This window comes from Babylonia areolata, chromosome 7, assembly GCF_041734735.1.
Source record: "Babylonia areolata isolate BAREFJ2019XMU chromosome 7, ASM4173473v1, whole genome shotgun sequence".
Lineage (NCBI taxonomy): Eukaryota > Metazoa > Mollusca > Gastropoda > Neogastropoda > Buccinidae > Babylonia > Babylonia areolata.
Genome location: NC_134882.1, coordinates 53,317,202 through 53,337,355, shown reverse-complemented (window position 1 = coordinate 53,337,355; position 20,154 = coordinate 53,317,202). Strand labels below are relative to the sequence as shown.

General features: G+C 46.6%; 1 protein-coding gene across 1 annotated transcript in view; it reads left to right on the top strand.

Annotated features, from left to right (window-relative positions):
• The window catches only part of LOC143284311 (uncharacterized), a 191,126-nt gene that overhangs the window by 109,415 nt on the left and 61,557 nt on the right, over positions 1-20,154 (top strand). Inside the window, exons 9-13 of the mRNA XM_076591017.1 lie at positions 803-927; positions 1,371-1,615; positions 4,548-4,748; positions 10,278-10,604; positions 17,048-17,236. Of these exons, the coding sequence (XP_076447132.1) occupies positions 803-927; positions 1,371-1,615; positions 4,548-4,748; positions 10,278-10,604; positions 17,048-17,236 (1,087 nt within the window). The remainder of the gene's footprint in view (positions 1-802; positions 928-1,370; positions 1,616-4,547; positions 4,749-10,277; positions 10,605-17,047; positions 17,237-20,154) is intronic.

Genomic DNA, 20,154 nt, shown 5'->3' with positions numbered 1-20,154 from the left:
TGTTCGTATTTTATCGTAAAAATTTCGTTTTGAAATGAGATTTGAGTTTTATAGAATGTTTTGGGTTACTTGTATTGTTTGACGAACACACTCCACACTAACACACACACACACACACACACACACATATATATATATATATATATATATGGAGAGAGAGAGAGAGAGAGAGAGAGAGAGCTATGTATCTATATATATATATATATATATATATATATATATATATATATCTGAGTGTGTGACACATGATGTGGTGTGTCGCTGTGTGTGACACATGATGTGGTGTGTCACTGTGTGTGACACACATGATGTGGTGTGTCGCTGTGTGTGACACATGATGTGGTGTGATACTGTGACACGTGATGTGGTGTGTCGCTGTGTGTGACACACATGATGTGGTGTGTCGCTGTGTGTGACACACATGATGTGGTGTGTCGCTGTGTGTGACACACATGATGTGGTGTGTTGCTGTGTGTGACACACATGATGTGGTGTGTCGCTGTGTGTGACACACATGATGTGGTGTGTTGCTGTGTGTGACACATGATGTGGTGTGATACTGTGACACGTGATGTGGTGTGTCGCTGTGTGTGACACACATGATGTGATGTGTCGCTGTGTGTGACACACATGATGTGGTGTGATACTGTGACACGTGATGTGGTGTGTCGCTGTGTGTGACACATGTGGTGTGTCGCTGTGTGTGACACGTGATGTGGTGTGTCGCTGTGTGTGACACACATGATGTGGTGTGTCGCTGTGTGTGTGTGTGTGTGTGTGTGTGTGTGTGTGTGTGTGGCAGGAACTCCGTGCTGATCACCGTGGTGACGGTGGGGGGCACACTGGTGGGGGGCTGCACGCTGTTCGCGGGGCTGGGCTCACACCTCCTGACCGACGCCACGGACCTCCGTCACCTCCACTACACCGGTAACTGTCTGTGTGTTGGTCAGGGGGAGGTTGTCATGGTCACTGTCATGGTGATGATGATGAGGACCTCCGTCACCTCCACTACACCGGTAACTGTCTGTGTGTTGGTCAGGGGGAGGTTGTCATGGTCACTGTCATGGTGATGATGATGATGATGGTGCTGATGATGACGATGATGATGATGGTGACGGTGATGATGATGTGAGAAAGCGGTCATGACGGTGGTGATGACGATGACGGTTATGATGATGATGATGGTGATGACGATGATGATGACGACGATGATGATGACGACGATGATGACGACGAAGATGACGACGATGATGACGGTGATGATGGTGATTATGACAGTGATGATGGTGTTAATGATGATGATGATGACGGTGATGACGATGACAACGACGATGATGATGATGACGATGGCGGTACGCTGTGTGTCCCAGCCACAGACCTGGCCTTCAGCCTCTTCCCCTCCGTGGCCGCCCGGCTGCCCGCCCCCTGGCTGTGGCTGGTCACGTGGTACGGCAGCCTGGTGATAGGGGGCGTGGGGGTGCAGGCCGCCATGCTGCACACTCTCTACGACAGCCTGCTCTCCCTGCTCTGCGTCCAGCGCCGCAAGTCGCGGATGTTGGTGCTGGCGGTGGTGGTGCTGCTGCTGTTCGTGATGGGGCTGACCACTGTCACGCAGGTGAGAGAGAGAGGGAGGGAGAGGGAGAGGACAGACAGTGTGTGTGTGGGGGGGGGGGCCGGGGTGGAGGGGGGGCAGCTGACAGAAAGAGAGAGAGGGGGGGGGACAGACAGGCACAGAGAGAGTGAGATAGTGGCGGGGTGGGGGGGGGGGGGGCTGACAGAAAGAGAGAGAGAGGGGGGGGACAGACAGGCACAGAGAGAGTGAGATAGTGACGGGGTGGGGGGGGGCTGACAGAAAGAGAGAGAGGGGGGAGACAGGCACAGAGAGAGTGAGATAGTGACGGGGTGGGGGGGAGGGGGCTGACAGACGCTTCAGACATTATTTATTGACATTGGCCTATCTACGGCCTTTAAGTCAAGGGGACATAATTCTCAATTGCAGCGTCGTGTATTGAACGAAAAAGACAAAACAAAAACAAACTATGAACAGTAAATAAAACAATTCTTGTCAATAAGCTTGTCTAGAACAAGGTGAATTAATTAATTGTAGATGCATGTGCCCAACACAAGCACACATACATCATCTTCAACCACACTCTATCATCTCTATCATCAACCTCTACTATTCAGCCTAACTGACCACCACCACAACAAGTATTATAAACTGTTCATATTCAGCTTGATCATCAAGTGCATACAAATGCAATATATTATTCATAGATATAACTACTACATATTCTAACTAAACATTTTTCTTTTCCGGATGTTAATAGCCTCTGCAACATACCTGGCGAGCGAAATTAGAACTTCACCCTTATCAGAGGATAACAAGCTCTGCACGGTTTGCCTTCTCTCGGCGGCCACATGTAAAAGTTGATTCTTAGCCCTGATATCTTGATAAGCTTTGCAATGAAATAGGAAATGGGGGACTGACAGAGAGAGAGAGACAGACAGACAGACAGGCAGGCACAGAGAGAGAGAGAGGAGGGTGGGCCGAGGGGGTGGGGGGCAGTGAGAAAGAGAGACAGGGACAGAGTGACAGAGAGAGAGAGACAGACAGACAGACGGAGAGAAAGACACAGACAGAGAAGACAGAGAACGAACGAACGAATTTTTTTTAACAAGGGAAGTGGAATAAGCATGCATAGGCTTTTTTTTTTACATCCAGCCCTCAGGGCAAAGAGAAATGAAATCAAAATATTAACAAGATACCAAAAGGTCATAGAAATACACACATTACATTCAAATACACTAAGATACAGAGGTACATAATCATAATACTTGCATTCATGACAAAAATGTGTATAACTATAGAAGAGCAATGAGTGAGAGAGAAAGAGAGAGAGATGTGACGATGATGATGATATTGAAGATGATGATGACGACGATGACGATGATGAAGTACAAACGGGAATTCGGTTACATGCAAATGCATACGTAAACATTAACATGCATATGATAATAATGCCTGCATCAGCTGACTCAGGAATTGTTGTTTATGTGCAGATTGACACATGCTGAGAGTGGACATACTTTGGTGTTTTTTTCAGTTCAGAATGTATGGACCCAAACTGTGTTTTAATGGACTGATTTTCTTTAAGAAGCTGACTGTTACGTGTTTATAAGGAAGTCACAAGAGACTTGAGATCTTCTGTTTGAGAACATATATAACTGAATTTTTCACCAATGTTGATACGGAGTTCATTTTTTTGTTGCGGTGCTAACGTCTTCAATCATAGAACAGACATCCCTTAGTGTAACAGATTGCTCGGTAGAAAGAGTGTTTAAAGTCTGCTCCAGTGAAGCCACTCTCCTGCTCAGATCGGGAACGGGGCTGGAGGCAGACCTTGCATTGGCTGGCTTATACAACGTGCGACTGCACTGTCGCCGGGTCCTGTCCGCAACAAGAGTCTTCTTCTTGACTTGTTGCTGGCCACTGGCAAACCGTCCGGACCAACAGGCGGCGTTGGGGGGTAGGCGAGGACACCATCCCGTGTTGGCAGTGAAGTGTCTGGCTCCTGGAGAAGCTGCGGCTGTGGAGGGGAGGGGAGGGGAGGGGGCACTGACCGGGGACACGGGGTCACAGGACATGCTGGTCAAGTCCAATGTGGGGCGTTTAAAGGAAATCGTGCCTGAGACGCAGCTGATAAAAGTCAAGGGTGTTTGTAACAAAGAGGCAGACAGTTTTTCACTGTCATTGTCAGCCATGAAATATGACACGAAACGTTTGATTATTTCACATTCGTTTGTGTCCCATTCTGGGCAGTCCAGTCCTTGACAGAGTAAAGTACTTCTAGAGTGCTGAGTAAAATACAGAGTTACAGTGACAGATTTAGTGGATTCTACCAGGATACGGAGCACGGACTTTGAGAGAGAGGACAGAGAAGGCACAGGCAACAGAATCGGTGATGGAGCAATAACAGAATCTTGATCACCATAGTCAGTTGGAGCAATAACAGAATCTTGATCACCATAGTCAGTTAACTGAACGGACACATCACGGTTACTGATGGAGCAATAACAGAATCTTGATCACCATAGTCAGTTAACTGAACGGACACATCACGGTTACTGATGGAGCAATAACAGAATCTTGATCACCATTGTCAGTTAACTGAACGGACACATCACTGTTACTGATGGCAGAGTATCGGTATGATAAACAGTTTCTCCTATGGTCAGTTCATTAGTAACACAGAAAAAACGTTTCTGGATAATGGCTAGAGTTGGTTTTGATTTTTTCCCCCGTTGATATTGTCTTTTGCTGGCCATGATTAACGAACACAGGGAACATTCTAACACGAATCACACAATAAAAGAGTGAGGATTGCACTCGGGTTTCTGTCATCATTATTCTTGTAGTGCATCTGTTGTGATTGTGGTGGTTGTGGTGACTGTTATGGTTGCTGTGGTTGTGCATCTTGTGATGGTGGTAGTGATAGTGGTGGTGGTTGCTACTGTGAGCTGAGTATGTCTGTGTGGTTGCACAGGGCGGGCTCCACGTGGTGCGGTTCCTGGAGCACTACGTGCACGTGCTGGCCGTGCCCGCGGTGTGCGTGGCGGAGGTGGTGACCCTGATGTGGCTGTACGGCGTGCAGCGCCTGGCCAACAGGCTGTCCGACATGACGGCCTCCTCGGAGACCATCCTCTGGAAGTGGATCTGGAAGTTCCTCTGCCCCGCAGTGCTGGCGGTCAGTGACGGTGCCGCTGCTCTCTCTCTCTCTCTCTCTCTCTCTCTCTCTCTCTCTCTCTCTCTCTCACACACACACACACACACACACACTCACACTCACACACGCATGCACATACACACGCATGCACGCACGAACACACACAAACGCGCACACGTACGCACACGCACATGTACGCACACACAAGCACACGCTGTCTCTCTCTCCCTCTCTTTGTCTCTGTCTCTCTGTCTCTGTCTCTCTCTCTCTCTCTCTCTCTCTCTCTCTCTCTCTCTCTCTCTCTCCACGTCTACTGACATTGATCAGACAAGGAAGACAAGATGCTAACATTAAGACCAATTGCTGTTGAAACATGTGGCCTGTATTGTGAGTCATCAGGCTGAGAGACAGACAGACAGACAGACGGATAAACAATCAGAGACACAGGCATACAGAGACACAGAGATATACAGACAAACAGACACCCAATTGGAAACAGAGAGAGAGAGAGACGGCGGACAAATCAATGAGTGCTGAAATCTGTTCATTTCATTTATTTTCTTCTTTTTTTTCTTCTTTTTTTCATGTTCCTTTCCTTACCATTATTCTTGTTGGTGTCTTGTATGGATTTCGGGAAAAGGTTGGAGCTGGCTTCACTTTATTAGTGTTGGTGTCTTGTATGGATTTAGGAAAAGGTTGGAGCTGGCTTCACTTTGTGTTGGTGTCTTGTATGGATTTGGGGAAAAGGTTGGAGCTGGCTTCACTTTGTGTTGGTGTCTTGTATGGATTTGGGGAAAAGGTTGGAGGTGGCTTCACTTTGTGTTGGTGTCTTGTGTGGATTTGGGGAAAAGGTTGGAGCTGGCTTCACTTTGTGTTGGTGTCTTGTATGGATTTGGGGAAAAGGTTGGAGGTGGCTTCACTTTGTGTTGGTGTCTTGTATGGATTTGGGGAAAGGTTGGAGGTGGCTTCACTTTGTGTTGGTGTCTTGTATGGATTTGGGGAAAAGGTTGGAGCTGGCTTCACTTTATTAGTGTTGGTGTCTTGTGTGGATTTGGGGAAAGGTTGGAGCTGGCTTCACTTTGTGTTGGTCTCTTGTATGGATTTGGGGAAAAGGTTGGAGGTGGCTTCACTTTATTAGTGTTGGTGTCTTGTGTGGATTTGGGGAAAAGGTTGGAGGTGGCTTCACTTTATTAGTGTTGGTGTCTTGTGTGGATTTGGGGAAAAGGTTGGAGCTGGCTTCACTTAATTAGTGTTGGTGTCTTGTGTGGATTTGGGGAAAAGGTTGGAGCTGGCTTCACTTTGTGTTGGTGTCTTGTGTGGATTTGGGGAAAAGGTTGGAGCTGGCTTCACTTAATTAGTGTTGGTGTCTTGTATGGATTTGGGGAAAAGGTTGGAGCTGGCTTCACTTTGTGTTGGTGTCTTGTATGGATTTGGGGAAAAGGTTGGAGCTGGCTTCACTTTGTGTTGGTGTCTTGTATGGATTTGGGGAAAAGGTTGGAGCTGGTAGAGCGGTGTCATGAATGACTGTGTGTGTGCGTTTACGTGTGCGTGCTTGATGGGTATTTACGCACGTTTGTTTGTCTATCTAAATGTGTGTTTGTGTGTGTGCGTGCGGATCTCCAACCTCTCTCTCTCTCTCTCTCTCTCTCTCTCTCTCTCTCTGCCTCTCTTTAACTCTCCCTCCCAGTCATGATCTATGTGACGCTCAGCAGGACACACTTATTCAACTTCCATGTAACGCTTCCAACCAAGTGTTAATAACAATGCACTTGTTTATTGTCGAATCAAGTCAGGTGTACTTCATCATTTCCCTCGGTCTCACTCCAGAGTCTTTCTCGGAATACTTAATGAACGGTTCAAGGACGTTTGTGGTGATGACAAGGGCCCGGATCAATAAACGGGAAGGCACGGGAAGCACGGGCAGGCATTGTGACAACTTCTGGAGCCCTGAACTTACGGCTTGTGTAAGTCACCTCACTGTCATCAGATCGCGATCTTTGCGGAGAGGCGACACTTTTCCACTGTCACCTGTCAGTCCAATGGTAAACACGCTGCCATTGTGTGTGTGGGATGAAATGAAGACAGTGCTTTACGTCAATGGAAGTCACGCTGTCATCAGTCTGAATCAATGCTTTCACTGCTGAGGGGGATAAGGGGGAGGGGAGGTGGAAACAAAAGCGGTTGGAAGCTGTATTGTCGGTCAGTCAGTACAGTCACAGACTTGTGGGAGAAGAAATTGACAAAAGGAGCCAGGAGCGTGGCTGTGTGTGGGTTTTTTGCACATCGAGCAGTTTGAAGCTGAGCTCAGCTAGCTGCCTGTGTTGGTTTGGGGACATGGGGTGAGTTCAAACAGCGTTGCGTTTTGCATGGAACACGCTTCCCACGTGTTACCACACCGTGCTGGTGGGATAGAATGGGGAAGTGATAGTTTGGTGACACCGGTGTGAAGTGGATAGTGTTGGTGGCACCAGTGTAAACGACACCAGCGTCAAATGGATTAGTTGGTGACACCAATGTTAAGTTGGTGGTTTTGTTGACACCAGTGTAAAGTGCATGATTTTAGTGACACAAAGGTGATGTGGGGGTTTTTTCACGCCAGTGTAAAAATGATGGTTTTGGTGACACCAGTGTAAAGGTGATAGTTTGGTGACACCAGTGTAAAGTTGTTGGTTTGGGTGACACCAGTGTTAAGTGTTTGGTTATGGTGATACAAAGTTGATGTCTTTTCACACCCGTTTAAAGTTGATGGTTTTGGTGACACCAGTGTAAAGGTAATAGTTTGGTGACACCAGTGTAAAAGTAATAGTTTGGTGACACTAGTGTAAAGTTGGTGGTTTTGGTGACACCAGTGTAAAGGTAATAGTTTGGTGACACCAGTGTAAAGTTGATGGCTTTTGGTGATACAAAAATGATTTTTTTCCACACCAGTGTAAAGTTTTATGGTTTTGGTGACACCAATGTAACGTTTATGGTTTTGGTGACACCACTGTAAAGTGGATAGTTTTGGTGACACCAGTGTAAAGTGGATAGCTTGGTGACACCAGTGTAAAGTTGTTGGGTTTGGTGACACCAGTGTAAAGTTTGTGGTTTTGGTGACACCAGTGTAAAGTGAATGTTTTTGGTGACACCAGTGTAACGTTTATGGTGACACCAGTGTAAAGTTGTTGGGTTTGGTGACACCAGTGTAAAGTTGGTGGTTTTGGTGACACCAGCGTAAAGTTGGGTTTGGTGACACCAGTGTAAAGTGGATGGTTATGGTGACACCAGTGTAAAGTGGATAGCTTGGTGACACCAGTGTAAAGTTGTTGGGTTTGGTGACACCAGTGTAAAGTTTGTGGTTTTGGTGACACCAGTGTAAAGTGAATGTTTTTGGTGACACCAGTGTAACGTTTATGGTGACACCAGTGTAAAGTTGTTGGGTTTGGTGACACCAGTGTAAAGTTGGTGGTTTTGGTGACACCAGCGTAAAGTTGGGTTTGGTGACACCAGTGTAAAGTGGATGGTTATGGTGACACCAGTGTAAAGTTGATGGTTTTGGTGACACCAGTGTGAAGTGTATGCTTTTGGTGATACCAGTGTGAAGTTGATGGTTGTGGTGATACCAATGTGAAGTTGATGGTTGTGGTGACACCAATATAAAATGAGTGGTTTTGGTAAAACCAGAGTAGAGTTGATAGTTTGGTGACACCAGCATAAAGTTGATGGTTTTTATGACACCAGCATAAAGTTGATAGTTTTTGTGACATCTTTACAAAGTTGACAGTTCAGGTGACACTGGAGACTTGTGTTGGGTGTGCCTATAGTGACAGTTCTTCACGTTTTCAGGTGATATTGGTACAACACTGATTAGAATACTGGACATACCAAAAACAACAACGAACACTTTAACTACTAACTATCGCACTCAATGGATTCCCAGTACTTGATTGTGGACCCTGAGGTCCATAACTATCGTCCTTTCCTGAAGTGAGAGACACTGAGAGAACAGTGCAGTCATTGTTTTACACTGATGTCCTTAAAACGCTATCACAAGGAAGCGTGGATATATAGCACACCACAGTTCACTGCATGATTGGACATCGCCTTCACTAGCAACATTGGCAAATCTTTGGATTACAATGTCGTTTTTTATCCTCCGCAGATCGGGAACACGGCTACAGTGCCAGAAGTGATAGAGAGGTAAAAGTCGTGGCAGTGGAAGCTGTTCAGATCAAGATGTTCGTCATGCGGTGAGGTGAAGGTGGTGACAGTGGAGGCTGTTTAGGTCACTGTGTCGCCATGCTGTGAAGTGAAGGTCGTGACAGTGGGAGCTGTTCAGGTCAAGATGTTCGTCATGCGGTGAGGTGAAGGTGGTGACAGTGGAGGCTGTTCAGGTCACTGTGTTCGCCATGTTGTGAAGTGAAGGTCGTGACAGTGGGAGCTGTTCAGGTCAAGATGTTCGTCATGCTATGAAGTGAAGGTCGTGACAGTGGGAGCTGTTCAGGTCAAGATGTTCGTCATGCTGTGAAATGAAGGTCGTGACAGTGGGAGCTGTTCAGATCACTGTTTTTGTCATGCTGTGAGGTGAAGGTCGTGACAGTGGAGGCTGTTCAGGTCACTATGTTCGTCATGCTGTGAGGTGAAGGTGGTGACAGTGGAGGCTGTTCAGGTCACGATGTTCGTCATGCTGTGAGGTGAAGGTCGTGACAGTGGAGGCTGTTCAGGTCACTGTTCGTCATGCTGTGAGGTGAAGGTCGTGAAAGTGGAGGCTGTTAAGGTCACTATGTTCGTCATGCTGTGAGGTGAAGGTCGTGACAGTGGGAGCTGTTCAGATCAACGTGTTCGTGATGCTGTGAAGTGAAGTCGTGGCAGTGGCAGCTGTTCAGATCAAGATGTTTGCCATGCTGTGAGGTGAAGGCCGCGTTCAGATCAAGATGTTCGCCATGCTGTGAAGTGAAGTCGTGACAGTAAGAGCTGTTCAGATCAAGATGTACGTCATGGTGGTGATGATGTTGTTGATGTTTTTGTGATGAATTATTAGTGATGATGGTCACCATGACGATGACCAGGCCATCATTGTCGTTCAGTTGTTGTTGTTGTCGTTGTTGTTGTTTTTGATGTTATAAATGTTGTTGTTAATGTTCTTGTTGTTAATGTTCTTTTTGTTAATGTTCTTGCTGTTGTTGTTAATGTTGCTGTTTTGCTGTGAATGTTCTTGTTGCTAATGTTGTTTTGCTGTTAATGTTGTTGTTGTTGTTGATGTTGTTGTTGTTGATGTTGTTGTTGTTGTTGTGACGACTGATGGTGATGACGACTGATGGTGATGACGACTGATGGTGATGACTGATGGTGATGACGACTGATGGTGATGACGACTGATGGTGATGACTGATGGTGATGACGACTGATGGTGATGACTGATGGTGATGACGACTGATGGTGATGACGACTGATGGTGATGACTGATGGTGATGACGACTGATGGTGATGACGACTGATGGTGATGACTGATGGTGATGACGACTGATGGTGATGACTGATGGTGATGACGAGGATGACGACGGTGTGCAGGCCATCATCGTGACGTCATTCACCACCAGCCCCGCCCCGTCCTCACACCCCGTGTCTCTAGTCTCCACGCTGGCTTCCCTCACCGATTCCTTGGCCGCCGCCTCATCGTCACCCTCATCCTCATCCTCCTCATCGTCGTCCTCCTCGTCCTTGTCGTCATCGTCGTCGTTGTTATCGGGGCTGGCCCTGCAGGCGGTGAGCCGTGACCCCAGGCCTGAGCCCGGTTGGAGGGAGGGGGTGGGGGTGTTCCTGACATGTCTGCCCCTCCTCCCCGCCCTCCTGTCCGCTCTCTGCCTCTTCTGCCTGGCCCAGGGCTCCTGCAAACAGGTCAGCTGCTGGCTGTGTGTGTGTGTGTGCGTGTGTGTGTGTGTTTGTGTGTGCGTGTGTGTGTGTGCGTGCGTGAGAGAGACAGAGAGTAAGAGAGAGACAGAGAGAGAGAGAGAGACACGGAGAGAAGCAGAGATAGGATAATGCTGCAATACCGCAAGGGAAGATGGGGCAGCAAACACAAATAAGCAGTGAAACCAAACAGGAAAAAAAAATATATATATATATATATATAACACCTTTCTAAATAGGGAGCCAGATGCCAGGTGGTACCTGTCTTAATGCGATGCCAAATCCTAGGGAGTAGCGCCAGATGCCGGAGGCATTGAGGGGATCACACCCTTTGCCTTCCCTTGTCCCTGCCTCTCTTCGCTGTATCACACAGGGATGGATACACACAGGAATACATAGAAATGTGATGGACTTGTAGGAATATGATGACTACAAAGAGATATGATGAATTCTTAGGGAACTGATGAATTCTTAGGAAATTGAAGAATACACAGGAATATGATGATTATGTAGGAATATAAGTGTACGGGAATGTTGTGGTGAATCATAACAGGGGATATGATGAATGCATAGTGATGGCCCGAAAAACGCAGAAGAAAAGGTCTCTCCATCCAGTCTAACCGCATCCAAACATTGCCAGGAAGACTGACAGTGTCGGGAGAATGGGAAAGTAAAAGAAAGACAAGAGAGGCAAGGCCTTCAAGACTCACTTGTGATACACTTTTAAAAAATCCAAGCTTTTTATGTATTGAGTATAATTTCAAAATGTAATGTTTAAGATGAGAAAGATCAGTTTAAAATTAAGTCCCCTAGCATTAATTACAGAGTAATTTCCCTTTTTTACTATCTGCACCAAAAAATGATAATAATGACTGCTCTTGTTGTTGGGTCAGAATATCAGATCAAAGTGCCAAGTTTAGAGAATACAAAAAAATATAAATATAACAGTAAATGCAGTTTGCATATAATTAGGCTTCATTTTTTTTTTTTTTGCCCATCCCAGAGGTGCAATATTGTTTGAAACAAGATGACTGGAAAGAACGGAATTTTTCCTATTTTGATGCCTAATTTGGTGTCAACTGACAATGTATTTGCAGAGAAAATGTCAATGTTAAAGTTTACCACGGACACACACACACACACAACCAAACACCGGGTTAAAACATAGACTCACTTTGTTTACACAAGTGAGTCAAAAATGAATGAAACATTGTACGGACAGACACGAGTCGCAAATCTTGGGTTTCCTCAAAGGGAGACCATTGTTTATTAACCTTTCGGCTGACATTTGTAATGCCTGCTTCCCCATCAGTGTTTGAAGGTAATTTGGAGTGTGTGTGACATCTTCAGTTTAACGTCTATTCACTAGGCGGAATGAATAGAGCTAGTGGGTGAAAGAGAGGGAATGCTGGGGACCATTTCTGCAGGAAAGTGTTAATGTATGTTTTAGAGGAAATGAAAATAGTCTATTATACGAAATAAAACGTTTAAAGAGATGGTGGTGTGTTATTATTGAGGTGTTAAAGGAGGGAAATTAGGTGTATGCATATCAACAAGTATTAACTTACAACATCAAGTAGTATTAACTTACAACAATGTAAATAATATAGATAACGATATCAATCAAAATACATCAAAGGAGGATACCAACTGGACTTGAGTTTGCAATTCCCGAAAACATTCTAAGCAATGAATAATCATTCAAAATCTTTTCAGCGGCTAATGGAACATTGGTAGAAAAATGATCAACTACACCTTTTGGTATTAACTGTCTTATGCTTGGACAATGGATGAGTAGATGGCTTACAGTTATTTTATTGCCGCACATACATTTTATATTCTTCGAAAATTTTGTAGAAAAGGCATTTAAAGGAATTCTATACATAAGACTTGTAATTTGTCTCGAATGTGCTGTTGGTATCAAATTAAGAAAATATTTGGTATTAGCCGCATTTTTTGTGTTTACACAATATTGGTAATAATAATTATTTGAATCTATAGGCAATTTATTAAATCGATTTCTGGATACATTTTCTATACTACTAAAGCATTCACGTATATCTAATTGGACGTCGAGTTCTATTGCGCTCTTGAAATTACGTGCTGCTCTTCGTGTGTGTGTGTGTGTGTGTGTGTGTGTGTGTGTGTGTGTGCGAGCAAGCGCGCCAATTAATTGTTTCTGATGTTCTTCCTCTCCTTAAGTCTTTATCGAAGATGAAAAAAATTCTTTAAACCAGTCAATGTAAATGTGCTATATTATAAACCGGTGGCCACAGCAGAATATGGCTATTGCAAGGTGTTGGGTCTGTGACGTCACCACAGACAGGCTGTCGTGGGGTGTTGGGTCAGTGACGTCACCACAGACAGGCTGTTGTGGGGTGTTGGGTCAGTGACGTCACCACAGACAGGCTGTTGTGAGGTGTTGGGTCTGTGAAGTCACCACAGACAGGCTGTCGTGATGTGTTGGGTCTGTGAAGTCACCACAGACAGGCTCTTGTGAGGTGTTGGGTCTGTGACGTCACCACAGACAGGCTGTCGTGATGTGTTGGGTCTGTGACGTCACCACAGACAGGCTGTCGTGGGGTGTTGGGTCTGTGACGTCACCACAGACAGGCTGTCGTGGGGTGTTGGGTCAGTGACGTCACCACAGACAGGCTGTTGTGAGGTGTTGGGTCTGTGACGTCACCACAGGCTGTTGTGAGGTGTTGGGTCAGTGACGTCACCACAGACAGGCTGTTGTGAGGTGTTGGGTCTGTGACGTCACCACAGACAGGCTGTTGTGAGGTGTTGGGTCTGTGACGTCACCACAGACAGGCTGTTGTGAGGTGTTGGGTCTGTGACGTCAACCACAGACAGGCTGTTGTGAGGTGTTGGGTCTGTGACGTCACCACAGACAGGCTGTTGTGAGGTGTTAGGTCTGTGACGTCAACCACAGACAGGCTGTTGTGAGGTGTTGGGTCTGTGACGTCAACCACAGACAGGCTGTTGTGAGGTGTTGGGTCAGCTGTTGCCCAGAGCTGAGTGTTGTGAATGACTGAGAAGTCACAGACCTGACTGTACTGTGACAACCACCCGCTACACGCTATGTCTTTGAGAGAGAGTCGATCAGCGTGTCTGACCCACTGTGCTGACGTCATACCGTGTGTAACAGGAAGTGTATTCAACAGCTATGTCACGTGGTCTGAATAGATCTCCATTACAGCGTCGCTGTCATCCTTGACCTTATCCCTCATCACCACGGCGCAGAAATGTAATGTCAAAGGTTCTGTTGCCATTGGTGGGATGCACTGCTCTCATGGCCATTTCGCTCTCCATAGATAGATAGATAAGCACACACAGAGATAGAGATAGATAGATAGATAGATATGCAAAGACATAGACAGACAGATAGATAGATAGATAAGCACAGAGAGAGATAGATAGATAGAGAGATATATAGATAAAGGGATATAATTATAGAGAGAGAGAAAGAGAGAGATGAGCAGAGAGATATATATATGTGGAGTCACAGACACACACTCAGACACATACAGCCATGAAGATAGATAGATAGGTAGGTAGATAGATAGATAGGCAAAGATAGAGATAGATTGATAGATAGATTCAAGATTCAAGATTCAAAAACTTTATTACTCAAGGATAAAGATTTTAGGCATTGCCTAGTCTTCCAATCTGTCCTTGTGACAACAAAAACAGTAACGATAAGACACAATAATAACAATAGTAAATACTACCACTACCACCACCACCACTACTACTACTAATACTACTAATACTAATAATAATAATAATGATTATAATACTAATCAACGGACCATCATCATCATAAAAAATATAATGAAGGGAACACTGTCACACACTCACACCCACCCAATCACACACATATGCACACACTCATCCCCAAACACACACACCCTTATGCATATACATATTTGCACATAATTTTATACCCACATGCATGCATATGTCTACATGTACATACAGATATGTATGCATACGTATACATAAACATAATTAGGTATCCAATCATATTGTAGTACATTACAAATCATATTGTAGTACAATAGCAATTATTGAAGAACAAAATCAAGAAGTAAAGGGGTTATTAAGACTGTCAAATTAATCACCACACAGAATACAGGAAAGAGGCACGACTGAAATGAAAATATATAAACAGAGCAGAGAAATATAGTTACATCACTGTACATATACAACAGTGATGAGAACCTGACGCTGATGTGGCAGGCAGGAACATCCAATCAATAGCTTGCATGTAATACATAAAAATCACAAAAGGTTGAAAATAAGATGAAACACGTTAGTGTATGTAAAGGAACAGACAGCGCACATATTTCACAAAGGGCATGATGTGTTTAGGCCGGTTATATTTGGTATGGGGGTCTATTGTTTGTGGAGCAGAAGTTTTCGTACCCTTGATTTGAAGGACGATAATGAATCGCCTGTCTTGACGAACGTAGGAAGAGAGTTCCAAATAGATGGTCCAAAAAATGCAAAGCTAGATTTGTACAAGTCAATGCGCACACGAGGCAGAATATAATTATCTGAATCGTAACGCTCTGTTGCCCTTTGAACAAATTCACTGAGGTACGGTGGTGACATGTGGTTGTGTACTTTGAACATGAGGACCATTCTATTGTATTCAAATTGCTTGTACAGTGGTAATATTTCCAGTTTTGTTAATTTCTCATCTGTTGATAGTAAGTGGTCGGGTAGAATAAGTTTAGCTGCTCGTCTATGTAATGAGTTAATTTTTTTTGAGCTGGTTGTGACTGGCATTGCTCCAGATTGTAGATGCATAATTGATATGAGAAAGACAATGTGCCCCGAAGAATAATTTTCGGGTTGGAGCATCGACATAATGTCTAAGTTTATTGAGTAAGAACAGATTGCGAGCTAACTGTTTGCAGACATGGTTAATATGAGCTTGCCAGTTTAGTTCTTTATCAATTATTACCCCAAGAACGCGGTGCTCACAAACTTGTTCAACTGGGTTCTTGTTTACCTCAAGGTTTAGAGTGAGAGGCTTACGTTGGTGTTTTTGTTTGGATATCAGTGCCATACTTTTTGTCTTATGTGGGTTAAGTTCCATGTGATTCTGGTAACACCAGTCTAAGATATCATTTATTCCCTGTTGTAGCGATGATTGTACAACAGCGATGTTGGTGTCACTACAATGAAGAGAACTGTCATCAGCGAACAGATCGCAGATGACGTTGCCAGGTGATATGCGCATCGGCAAGTCATTTATATAGATGCAAAAGAGTAGAGGTCCAAGAATAGAGCCTTGCGGTATACCACGATCTACATGACCTTCAGAAGAGTACGTGCCATTTAAGTAAACACGCTGTGTTCTGTTTTCCAGGTAAGACCGGAAGAATGAGACAGCTGACTGGTTTTGAGTTTATTCATTTAATTTGTTTATCAGTATTTCGTGATCCACAAGATCAAAGGCCTTCTTGAAATCAAGGAAAACTGTTCCAGTGATCTTGTTATGATTAATTGCAGATAACCACGAGTCGCAAAGTCGGGTTAAGGCTGTGTGACAGGAGTGATAACGGCGAAAGCCGGACTGAAGGGGATGAAAGAGGTTGTTTTGCTCCATGTGTTTCATAAGGTGTTTGTGGACGTGTTTTTCGAGAGGCTTGGAAACAACGGACAGTAGGGATATTGGTCTGAAGTTTTTGAGATCTGTAATATCTTTTGATTTTGGCAGTGGGATTACTTTTGCTGTTTTTAGCGCAGCTGGAACGGTGTTCTGTTCAATGCACAAATTGTAAATATATGTAAGGGAGTCTACTATGTAGGGCAAAGCAAGTTTGAGAACAGATGCGTTTAAACTGTCTGGACCCATTGCCTTTTTATTCTTTAGATTTGAGATTAAGGATCCAACTTCATGAAGATAAGCGCAGAGAGAGAGATAGACAGATAGATATATATATAGAGAGAGATAAAGGGATATATATATATATATATATATATATATATAGAGAGAGAGAGAGAGAGAGAGAGAGAGAGAGTTCAGCACACAGAGATAGAGAGATGTGGAGTCACAGACACAGACAGCCATGAAGATAGATAGATAGGCAAAGATATAGATAGGGAGAAATAGATAGATTGATAGATAAGCACAGAGAGAGAGAGATAGATAGAGAGATATATAGATAAAGGGATATAATTATAGAGAGAGAGAAAGAGAGAGATGAGCAGAGAGAGAAAGAGATGTGGAGTCACAGACACACACACAGAGAGAGAGAGAGAAAGAGATGTGGAGTCACACACACACACACACACACACACACACACACACACACACACACACACACACACATACATACATACACATACAGCCATGAAGCCTTATCCCAGCACCTCGTCCCCCCACCCCACCCCCTCCCGCCCCCCTTCACCAGAGGCTGAAGTCGCTGGGGGTGACGCCACGTGACTGGGGCCCCCGTCACCTGGAGCACGAGCCTCAGCTGGAGCTGCCTGACTACGTCATCTGCAGCCCTGACGTGTACCGGCCCGCCAATGCCCTGGCCCTGCTCACCGCTAACCTCTACCTCCCAAACCTGTCTTCCTTCCTCGCCATGGACCCTGAGGTGGGTGTGGGGGGGTTGGGGTTTGGGGGGGCTGGGATGGGGGATGGCTGAGGAGGGGGGTGGGGTGTGTGTGTGGGGGGGGATGAGATGGGGTGGGGGGGGTCTATGTGTGTGTGTGTGTGTGTGTGTGTGTGTCTGTATTTGTTTGTTTGTGAGTCTGTGTCTGTGTCTGTGTGTCTGTGAGTGTGTCATTGTGTGTCTGTGTCTCTGTGTGTATGTATGTCTCTGTGTGTGCATGTATGTGTGTGTGTTAATGTGTGTGTGTGTGTGCCTGCGTGTGCGTATGTCTGTGTGTATATGTATATGTGTGTTAGTATGGCTGTGTATGCGTTTCTCTCTGTGTGTCGGTGTTGTGACTGGTGGTCATGTGTGCAGTGACCTGACATTTCGCTGTGTTGGTCTGTCCATCTGAGGGAGTCCTTGTTTTCTGTTGAGCCACATGGGGCTGCAGACCTCCCTCTTTCGGTCACTCTCTCTGTCTGTCCCTGTCTCTGTCTTTGTACCTGTCTGTGTCTATCTCTGTCTCTGTGTCTGACTGTATCAATGTCTCTCTCTCTCTCTCTCTCTGTGTCTGTCTGTCTGTCTGCACACAACAGAAGTTTAGAGGCAACATGAAACGGAGAAGAGAGAAAGGAGACACCAGAGCCATGTCCACACAAAGTGACTCCATTAAATTTTCTTCTGTGGGTTTTGTTGTTGTTGTTGATGATGTTGTTTTTAAGATTCCACCTCTGTCCTATTGTTAGGTGAGACGTGATGGGTTGCTGACAAATACAGATTTCTTTCTTTTTTTTTCTTCACACATCTGATGGGCCTGGTGCATTGTTTGCACCCTGTGGGATAACAGTCAGTGGGTGTGGTGATAACACGTGGCCCATGCCCTCTCCAGCAGCAGTCATTCACACAAGGTGCAGAACTGAACTGTGTCAGTGAACGCTCTGATTACCGTCACAGGTTCGGCGTTCCGCGTGTGTCTGTCCTCTTCTGTCCCACATGACAGTGTAAACAACGTTGAGTGGCGCCAAAGGGAGAGATAGAGGGGGAGAGAGAGAGGGAGGGGGGAGAGAAGGAGAGGTGTGACAGAGAAAGGACAGAGGGAGGAGCAGAGCCCATCCATCAGGCTGAAGACAGATGGTAGGAAGACCATTCCTCGCATTCCCTGTGCCATGCCCTTCTGTTTGGTTTGTGGCTGTGTTGTGTCGCCTGCTGTACACCTCTGCTAAATGACTCTCCCCCCCCCACCCCACCCCCCACCCCCGATCCCCCGTCTCTCTCTCTCTCCCTCTTGCTCGCTTTCCCTCTCATCTCTCTCTTGTTCGCTCTCTCGTTCGTTTTTTTCCCTCTTGTCTCTTTCCCTGTCTCTGTCTGCCTCGCTCTCTCCCTCCTTCACCCTTAGTTTTGCCAGCACGTGAATTGATATCATGACAATGTTCTTGCTGTTGATTGCCTCGACCCCCGACTGCATAGAACCCTGCCCCCCACTCCACCCCTCCTTCCCATGTGTTTGTATCATGGCCTGAGGCCGATGTACAATATGCCATTTGTCTTGTCTAGTCTTGTCTAGTCTTGTCACTCCCTCCTTCCCTCCCTGTCTCACGGTCTCTCTACCTCGCTCTCCGCCCCCCTCCTCTCTGTCTCACGGTCTCTCTACCTCGCTCTCCCCCCCCTCTCTGTCTCACGGTCTCTCTACCTCACTCTCCCCTCCCCTCCCTGTCTCACGGTCTCTCTACCTCACTCTCCCCTCCCCTCTCTGTCTCACGGTCTCTCTACCTCGCTCTCCCCTCCCCCTCTCTGTCTCACGGTCTCTCTACCTCGCTCTCCCCTCCCCTCTCTGTCTCACAGTCTCTCTACCTCGCTCTCCCCTCCCCTCTCTGTCTCACAGTCTCTCTACCTCGCTCTCCCCCCCCCCTCTCTGTCTCACGGTCTCTCTACCTCGCTCTCCCCCCCCCCTCTCTGTCTCACGGTCTCTCTACCTCGCTCTCCCCCCCTCTCTGTCTCACGGTCTCTCTACCTCGCTCTCCCCCCCCCCCTCTCTGTCTCACGGTCTGTCTACCTCGCTCTCCCCCCCCCCTCTCTGTCTCACGGTCTCTCTACCTCGCTCTCCCCTCCCCTCCCTGCCTCACGGTCTCTCTACCTCACTCTCCCCTCCCCTCTCTGTCTCACGGTCTCTCTACCTCACTCTCCCCTCCCCTCCCTGCCTCACGGTCTCTCTACCTCGCTCTCCCCTTCCCTCCCTGCCTCACGGTCTCTCTACCTCGCTCTCCCCTCCCCTCTCTGTCTCACAGTCTCTCTACCTCGCTCTCCCCCCCCCCTCTCTGTCTCACGGTCTCTCTACCTCGCTCTCCCCTCCCCTCTCTGTCTCACGGTCTCTACCTCGCTCTCCCCTCCCCTCTCTGTCTCACGGTCTCTCTACCTCGCTCTCCCCCCCCCTCTGTCTCACGGTCTCTCTACCTCGCTCTCCCCTCCCCTCTCTGTCTCACGGTCTCTCTACCTCGCTCTCCCCTCCCCTCTCTGTCTCACGGTCTCTCTACCTCGCTCTCCCCTCCCCTCTCTGTCTCACGGTCTCTCTACCTCGCTCTCCCCTCCCCTCTCTGTCTCACGGTCTCTCTACCTCGCTCTCCCCCCCCCCCTCTCTCTGTCTCACGGTCTCTCTACCTCGCTCTCCCCCCCCTCTCTGTCTCACGGTCTCTCTACCTCGCTCTCCCCTGCCCTCTCTGTCTCACGGTCTCTCTACCTCGCTCTCCCCTGCCCTCTCTGTCTCACGGTCTCTCTCCCTCGTTCTGCCTGCCCCCCTCCTGCCCCCCACCCCCCACCCCCCCACCCCGCCGACTTCCCCCGACCTCTCTCTCGTTGGTTCGTTTGCTCTGCTTTCGATCAGTGCCATCATTATCAACACTGTCATCGTAATCATCGACCTT